This window comes from Phoca vitulina, unplaced genomic scaffold (genome assembly GCF_004348235.1).
Source record: "Phoca vitulina isolate PV1807 unplaced genomic scaffold, GSC_HSeal_1.0 scaffold2, whole genome shotgun sequence".
Taxonomy (NCBI): domain Eukaryota; kingdom Metazoa; phylum Chordata; class Mammalia; order Carnivora; family Phocidae; genus Phoca; species Phoca vitulina.
Genome location: NW_022589705.1, coordinates 64,619,352 through 64,628,123, shown reverse-complemented (window position 1 = coordinate 64,628,123; position 8,772 = coordinate 64,619,352). Strand labels below are relative to the sequence as shown.

Sequence of the window (8,772 nt, the reverse complement as noted above, 5' to 3'; positions counted from 1 at the left end):
AACCATCTGTGGGGCAGCCCTGAGCCAAAAGCGTGGGTGCACGCAGCTAAGAAGAATCCCCCACTGTGAGTCCTGGCAGAGGGAAAAGAATAGAACCCTAAGTGGGAGAGCCTCAGGGTAGGGGCAGGATCCCACCCAAGAGGACAGCTGAGTCCTGGAGTTCCCTCCATTTCGGGAGAGACAGACTCTCGCCAGGCCCTTCCTTTTAATGTCCCAACTCCCAGGCGTGGGGGTGCAAGCTGCAAGGACAGAGTCCAGGCCCCTCTGTAAAACTTTTATTTAGAAATTTTCCCAATATATCCTTATATATATACACACATCATCACCACAAGGGTTGTGTCGCTAAAGAGTCACGCCCACAGTGTTGGCCTCCGGGCTGTACAAAGGTCAAGGTACCTGGAGCGGTTACTCCTCTTCTGCAGAAAAATGCAGAGACCAACGCAACTCACCACGTACAGTACAACATTGACGGAAAGTGCTGGGCCCGCCCACAGGAACAATGCGCTATGTACACGGGCAGGGGCGAGCCTTCGGTGGGGGGCCACGTACCATCGAAATCACAAGTACGACCAGACCACCCCCAAAGGCCAAGATAGTTGTCGGCTGACTACAGATGCTGTGCCCTTTGTTCTATTTTCGGAAAAGGAGAAAGGTTGTACCATCTTGTCGTTTGCCACCATCAATAAAAGCATATGAATTTTCCCAAAAAGATGCGAATCCCTCCAGTCCTTACAATCATCTCTGTTCTCCTCGCTTTTTTTCCCCTTTACATCTTTTCCCTTTGCACAGGTATTATTCTTGGAACGTTGCCATTTCTTCATAGGTGATGAGGCAGAGGAAGGAGGAGGGTACGGTGGGCGGGGTGAAGGGGAGGCAAATTAAAATTAAAATTTTGGATCTTCTGTCGGCCTTACAAAGACATGAAGCTTTGCCCATCCCTACCCAGGCCCGTTGGGGGAAGCTGTATTATGTCTTACATATTCTGCCCATATCTTTTTCCATTCTCACTCCTGTGCCTCCCCCTGGAAGGAGACACAAATGAGGTCAACCTGGAGAAATGAGGACAATCAGGATAACTCCGGCAAAAGTGGTTTGGAACCTAAATTACCCAAATGCTGTGCAGTCAGGCAGACTGGCCCACTGCCGAGGCCCTGGACTCAGGATGGGAAACCCCATTGCAGGAATGATACTGAGGGCAAAAGTGTTCTTTCTGGTCTCAAAATGCATCTACTTTCATGATTCCACTTCGTCTACACCACAGCCCTAGCAGACAGGCCAAGCCAGGGTATTTATGAGAAACTGACATTGAGAGAGGTAACTTATCCACGTCATTCTACAAGTCTGAGGGCTAAAAGATTACCATGCTGCTCCCCTACTCACAAACGGGAACCCACAACTTAGGAAGGAGGGGAAGGAGCCAGGTTCATGCCCTATGTGCACAGGGCCGTGCTCAAGGCCCTTCACTGGGCAGGATGGTTTTCCCTCTAACCTCAAAGGCGGAGCCTGTGGGAGGAGGCTGCGGGGACTTGAGCGTACAATGACGTGTATATAGGACTCGTGTGGAGTTTGTTCCATGGGCTTGGAACGCATGTCACAGGCAGGCCTGGCCTGAAGAAAACCATGTCCCCCCATGTGGACTGACACAAGAGATCAACAAGGGGCAGTGGTCCACTCTACAAAAAAATTCTTCACTTTACAAAAGGACTTGCGGTAGTATTTCTTTAAAAGATGAAGGATAAGGGTTTGATTTACAAAAATTTCATGTACAACGATTGGAGGGGAGCGCTCTTATTGCAGTAAGCCAGCCTTCCATACACACCCCAGATGACTGAGGGCTGTATATTCGAGGGGTGTTGAAGATTCTGCTAAGTGAATATGCATTCGTCTGGGTCTCAGACAGTGCCTGGTCTCTGACTGGCTTTCCCCTGCCCTCGAAGTGCGGCTGGAGCCTGGGTCATATCCAGACCTAAAGATCCCACCAATGACTGAAGTCAAGCAAAAATCCCAAATGCCAGGAATTCGTAGGACAGGGTTTGTGCTCAGCTGGGTTCCGACCAGACCGTCAGCAAACAGACACCTTGGAGAAGGAAGGTCCCTCTGAGCATCGGGGAGGACACACAGATGGGGCTGCACATCCACGCTCAGCAGAGGCACATGGCCATCGGCTCACCTCGTGAACAGTGACGGGGAGCGGAGAATACAGGCAAGTGGCTCTAGACACCGTCAGGATTTGAACCCACAGCCCAAAAGAGCGCTGGCTCAATTTCACTCTCATCATTTTCCCTCTCTCTGCTTTCACATGAGGCCTGACCGGACAGGCTGCCAGCCACAGACTCAGTCCCCACAAGGATTAGGAAGGCAAGTCTCAGTGGGGAGAAAGCAGAGCTTTGCTCCCCGGGGCAAGCAGTAAGGGCTACTGGGTTTTCTGACCCTCTGGCCCAGCTAGTTGAGAGCAGGCTGCCCACTGGCCATCTTCTTCAACCAGGCCCTATAGAAGGCACCTCGAGGCCTGGGACTCTCTGCAGCAGCTAGCAAGCTGGGCGGACCGACATGGGCCAGGGTGAAGATGGGGCTCACCCGGAAATGGGCGGCTACTGGCTACCTACGTATTTGGACAGAGTGGCCACACAAGCCACACCAGCCAGCTTGGGAGGGGCTAAAGGCAAGGCAGAGGCTGCTGGATGCCCACGGGGAGAGCTGACAACCCCAGGTCTCAGCAAAGACAGGGCCCCCAAGCTCCAGGCCAAAAGCAGTGCCAGTCGAGCTTCTTACTGGAGAAGTCTTAGGGATTGGAGGGGGGGAGGGGGAAGACCGTGCCGTCTTCATAAAAAGTACCTACCACTTTGCTCCATTTTTCTGTTCTCCCACTGAGGCAGGAAACAGGAAAGCCACCCCCGGGGCAGTTAGGGCTCCGCAAAGTTCAGACATCAAGGAAAGCTCATCGAGTCCATCACCCTGCTTCAGAGCTGCCCGATCCTCACCCCACCTGCCCTGAAGCCCATGGTCCCAGCGGCCTGAGGGTGCCCTCCCGGCTGGTCCTGAGCGGCCCCAGCCCCATCACCGAGGACCTGCTCCATCAGCGGCTGGCAGCATGGCAGGATGGAGGCTGCGGGCGGTGTGCTTGGGGGCCGGCTCTTCTGTGTAGCTGTCCGGGCTGGCGGCCCCATCCAGCGAGCTGCCACAGCTGGAGTTGGGGGAGAGCACGTCCTGCAGGAGGTCGTCGGGAGGCGCACTTCCCCCTCCCCCACCGCCTCCTCCACCAGCCCCCACCACAGGGTCCTTGCCAGGCTTGGCCCGCTGGGTACCCTCCTCCTCCTGGTCATTGAGCAGCTTGGCCAAGAAGTTGATGTACTTCATGGCCAAGCGGAGGATCTCGTTCTTGCTGAGCTTCTTGTCCGGGGGATGTGTGGGGATCAGCTTGCGGAGCTCAGCAAAGGCCCCATTCACATTCTGCTGCCGCCATCGTTCTCGGCTGTTGGTGAAGATGCGTCGCACTACTTTGGTGTGGGGACCTGGAGGTAGGAGGGCAAGAGTTAAAAAAATGAGATGGAGGTCCCCCAAGGCATCTTCTCCTGTGGGGAAGAAGAGAAACCATCCACTGGAAAACTTGGGAAACCTAGAATGCCTTCTTGCCTTTTACTTAGAAAACGCCTACTCAGCCTTCAAACCCCCATTCATCTGTTTCCTCCACTCGGGGGATTTCCCTCAACCCCTCCGGACAGACCTCACCAACCACCATGGCCCTCCAAACCCCTGATCTACCCCCCCCTTTTTTTTAAGATTGATTGATTGATTTAAAAAAGAGAAACAAAGAACATCAAAGGGGGGGGGGGGGTGTGGGGGGGGGAGGCAGAGGGAGAAGGAGGGAGTCTTTTAAGCAGACTCTGCGCTGAGCATGGAGCCTGATGCGGGGCTCAATCCCATGCCCCTGAGATCACAACCTGAGCTGAAACCAAGAGTCGGAGGCTTAACCGACTGGGCCACCCAGGCACACCTTCATCACTTTTGATCATTACTGGATGTGTCTATGCTTGTCTCCCTCTTGGGGCTGTGAGACATTTGAGGACAGGGACCATATGTCATTCATTCATTGTGCCAAGAGGCCGTACAGCACTAGTGAGAAAGACAAACTCTGGAGAATTGAATTCCTGACTATTACTCACTAGATAGTGACTCTGGGCAGGTTACTTAAACTCTCTGTGCTTTAGCTTCCTCATCCATAAAATGGAGATAATACTAGTAACTGAAATCAAAGATTGTCACATGGATCTAACAACTAACACAGGTAAAGTCCTTAAGACAATACCTGCCTCAGATTAAACATTCAATAAATGTCAACTATTACCACCCATCCATCAATTATGTACTAAGAACCAGGCACCGTGCCAGGCACTAAGGGAAACAGACAGTGTCCCTGCCCTCATGGAGCATACACTTTAATGGCGATGACAGATGATGAACAAGTAGCAAACAAATGAACATCTGTAATAACAGATGGAAAGGAGCTGCTACATTTAGCTGAGGTGTTTGGGGATGGCAAACTGGAGAAGGTGACATCTATAAGGTAAGGCTGAGTAAGAGCCAGCCAGGCCCAGGAAGGTAAGACATAACACTACGTGCAAAGGCCCTGAGCTAGAAAATGGCCAAAGCCAACCTGGCTCATTAGTATGGGCGTGATCAGAGTAGGCTGGCTCCAGACCCCACAGGTCTCCACAGTCAGTGTGGGGACCTTATTCTAAGGGTGATGGAAAACACAGAATAGGCTGATCATGCTGGCAGGTGGGGGGAATGGAGGGAAAAGGACCTATCCTGTGGGCTCTCTCCCCCAGAAGAGAAGTGGAGAGATGGGCCATGCATGGCCTGAGGCTCTAAGCAGGTGTCGGAGGGCTGCCTCAGTCTCTCCATGTCCATTAATTACAGACGAGACCAGTATTCAGACTATATTCATGTACTAAGACTTGTGGGGCAGTGGCAGACATCAGCGTGCACATACTGAGCACCTATGGCGTTCAAAGCACTGCACTAAATGTCCCAGCCTGACCTGGGATTCCCAAAGCCAGAGAAAACAGAAGAGGGCCCTGCTAGTGCTCCTGAGCACCTGGGCTGAGGTGGTCGCTTCCGTCCCCAACACTGAGGCACAGAGCTGGGCTCCCGGCAGTCACCAGTCTCTGTGCACTGAAGGAACTCCCAGGCTGGGGATATCTGTTCACCCTCTTCGATAACCCCTAGCACCAGACCTCAGAAAGGGGAAACTAGGGTAGGGGAGAAGAGGGGAGGAGGGCTTGAGACCTCCCCTTGGACCTATTGCTTGCCTCCCAGCTAAGGACAGACCGGGATGGCTCATCCGTGCCAGCGCTCCTTGCTTGATCATCTTTCTCTCTCCTACTTGCACGGACACACCTACACACTGATACACACATGCACGGATGCACACACACATACACACACACCATCTCTCAGGGAGGATCCCACACCCCCTGCCCACCGGGCCTCTAAAAGCTGTCTTTCCAAACCCCAACGGGCAGCTGACTCTTTGCCAAAGGCCAGCCCCAGGCTGGGAAAAACAGCACACCTGCTGGCCGTCCTCCCCTGGCTCACTGTTCTCTGGCCTCCAGGCCAGACAGAGGGGCGTCCCTCAGCTACGACATGAGGAGGACCTTCCCTGCTCCCCGGCTAATGCTGATTGACCTTGAGGGAGCAGCTAGCTCTCACAGCTGCAGTGAGACCGAACTCCAGAAGGAGCACCCACCCCCAGCCAGGCCCTAAAAACACTTTACCTCACTGTACTCTCTCAGCAAGCTGTGAGGAAGCTATCATTCTCCCCACTTTCCAAATGAGGACACCGAGAACCAGAAAAGGTCAGCAGCAGGAATCCACACCAAGTCCCGACTTTAGCCCCTGCATCAGTTCCGCCTCTATGGACTCTTTTTGGTGAAATCTCTGATTCCAAAGTCTCACGGACATACTCTGCACTCCCCCCACACATACCCTCCTCTTCACCTCCATTTCTGTCTATTCCTCTCTGGCACCTTCCCAGAGAACTCCCCACCTCTCCGCACCTTCCTCTTCCTGGAGTCTGTCCATCCCTCTACATCCTCTGCCTCTCTGTGGCCAGGCACTGAGTAGGTGCTCAGTAAATACTGGTGACATTTATGAGTAACGGCTTCCCTATACTTCTGCACTCCCCCCAAACCCTCACCCCCTTGTCCCCTTCTCCTCCTTCCTCTTCTCTGATTCTCATTGCTTCTGCCCTCTGTAGAAAATGCCTCTTCCCTAGGGAACTTCGTGGCTGGTCTTGCCCACTTCCCGTTTGGTGTACCCCCCTCCCCTCTCTAACCCAGCAGCACTGACACCCCATCACCCTCCCCTCCTGGACCTACACCTCATGTCCTGGGCTGGTTAGGTCTTACAAGGTCTGTTCTTATCTAGACTCTAGGCCCCCTCCCCTCCAGAACACCCCAGAGGACTCCTCTCCAGAAGCTCCAGCTCAATACAAAACCCTCCTGCTGGCTCCTTGAATAAATCTCAGTCTGGCTTCAAGGCCTCAGGTGTCCTTCCTACAGGAGTCCCAGGCCCCAGCCAGGCTGACACTGGCAGCTCCAGGGATTTGCTCCAAGTCCTGGGCTCTGAAGGGCCTGCTCTCCTGCCCCCTGGTGTTGGGTCCCCTCTACTACATGGGAAGAGGGACAGGATACTCCAAATTTCCCATTCATCCAACCCCTTGCCCAGGTTCAGCGCCAGACTACTCGGGTAGTTCAAAATAGTAGTGCTGAGGACCTTCAGGGGGATGCGGACGGGTCAGGGTAGAATCTATGATGTCAGGAAGGGGACTCCAGGTCTCAGTCCTGGGTATGGAACAGGGGACGAGGGGGGCCCCACAGTATAGGGACCTGGGACAAGGGCCTTAACGGTGTAATTCCAGGCAGGGAGCAAACTCCAGACTCCAAAAAGGACCTGGGAGGAGGTGCAAGAAATCCCTGAAGGTCAGTGCTTAGAGGCAGGGAGCACCGTGTGTTCTGTCTTCCCCCCGGGGATTCTTGCCAAGTGTAGGAACGGAGCAACAGTGGGGACTACAACTGACCCCAGAGGTTTGGCCTAAACGCCACAATGTGTCCTCACTGCCATGTGCCCTCTTCCCAGGACCGAGAGGATGGCCCCCCAGCCCCACCCACGACCTCCCCTCGACCTAAGTCAGCTGCAGGGCAAGGACTCTGGCAGACTCGAGTTCCAAGGTAGCCAGCCCATCTACGTGAGACACCTATGGAGGAGTCCCTGGTGATCCCCCCTTCAGGGGGCTCTAGCCAGCATGAGGGGTGAGGACAAAAGAAGAGGCAGGTACACTCACCATCAGTAATCTCCATCTCATAAGGGGAGGGTCTCCTCTTCACTCGGTTGTTGGTGGCAAACATAGGGAAGGCATCTGGCTCCCCAAAGAACCCACTGTGGGAGGGAGCAGGCAGATCACAGGATCACACGTAGGTGGAGGGGAGAAAGGCTCCTTAGCGATCCTCCCCACATGTTCTTGAGCACCCGCCCCCCGGGGAAAACAAGGGCAACCCTGCTCCCTTCATACCTGAGTTTGGGACAGAAGGACCGTCACACACAGACACCCAAACACACTCACAGAATGCTCCCACTCCCCTCGGTGAGACAAGCAAGGGGAGAAGGGGCCACACCCCCACACACCCCTCCCCCGCCACACAATCAGAAGTGAACACATGGAGCAAACGCAAAAATGAACACACACACCCCACAGGCAGACATACCCCCTTCCCGGAGGCGAGCACACAACCCACACACACCTCCCCTCCCAATCAGGTACTCACACAAGCAGGGGTGGCCTTCACACCTGATGGTGTGCAACTCTAGCACCTCACGGGACACACGGTCCCTTTCCCCACAAATCACCCCACCTTCACACAGGCCCCAGGAGGTCTGAGGACAGACAACAGAAAGGAAACCTCCCTCGAGGGACCACTGCTTACATGCCCCCCCCCCCCCATTCTGGGCTCTCAATAGCTTCTTCCTCAAGGTCTCTCACAGACTCACTAACTGCCCCACACTGTCAACCCCTGCCTCATCCTCCTGTCTCCACCCCAAACCTACCTCTATCTCCCCACTGTCTCGGTGGCCCCAGCAGGGGAATGGACACCCTAACACGGTGGGGGTACGGGCCCCAGCCTGAGACCACAGCTAGGGGCAGAGGGGCTCAGGAGGGGAGGGAGGGATCCATTCCCCACACTGGCCTGGAGCAGTTCCTGGGGAGGGAGCCCTCTTGCAACCTCCCTGGGATCGTATCACTTACCTGTCCACTGAGGGCTGCAGCTTCCAGAAGAATTTCACAGCGAGCGCATTCAGACACATTCTTGCCTGGTACTCACACTCAAGCCACTCCCTTCGGTCCACACCAAAGACCCAACCCTAACACACACACACATACACCCTTCGGTCCACACCATAGACCCAACCCTAACACACACACACACACACCCTTCGGTCCACACCACACACCCAACCCTAACACACACACACACACACAGCCCCTTCGGTCCACACCACACACCCAACCCTACACACACACACCCAACCCTAACACACACACACACCCTTCGGTCCACACCACACACCCAACCCTAACACACACACACACACACACACACCCCACCCCCCCCCCCCCCCCCCCCCCCCCCCACCCCCCCCCCCCCCCCCCCCCCCCCCCCCCCCCCCCCCCCCCCCCACCCACCCACCCCCCCCCTCCCCCCCCCCCCCCCC

At 55.1% G+C, this 8,772-nt stretch overlaps 1 protein-coding gene across 2 annotated transcripts in view; it reads right to left on the bottom strand.

The window, feature by feature from the left end:
* Nucleotides 1-260: 260 nt before the first annotated feature.
* TAL1 (TAL bHLH transcription factor 1, erythroid differentiation factor) overlaps nucleotides 261-8,772 on the bottom strand; it is a 9,396-nt gene continuing 884 nt past the window's right edge. Inside the window, exons 1-3 of one of the 2 annotated variants that reach the window (XM_032429606.1) lie at nucleotides 8,306-8,449; nucleotides 7,346-7,440; nucleotides 261-3,512 (exon numbers count right to left, since the gene is read on the bottom strand). In XM_032429606.1, the coding sequence (XP_032285497.1) occupies nucleotides 3,058-3,512; nucleotides 7,346-7,440; nucleotides 8,306-8,364 (609 nt within the window). In that variant the 5' untranslated portion in view covers nucleotides 8,365-8,449 and the 3' untranslated portion in view covers nucleotides 261-3,057. Of the gene's footprint in view, nucleotides 3,513-7,345; nucleotides 7,441-8,305; nucleotides 8,450-8,772 lie in introns of those variants that run through there. The other variant, XM_032429597.1, reaches the window with a different exon arrangement.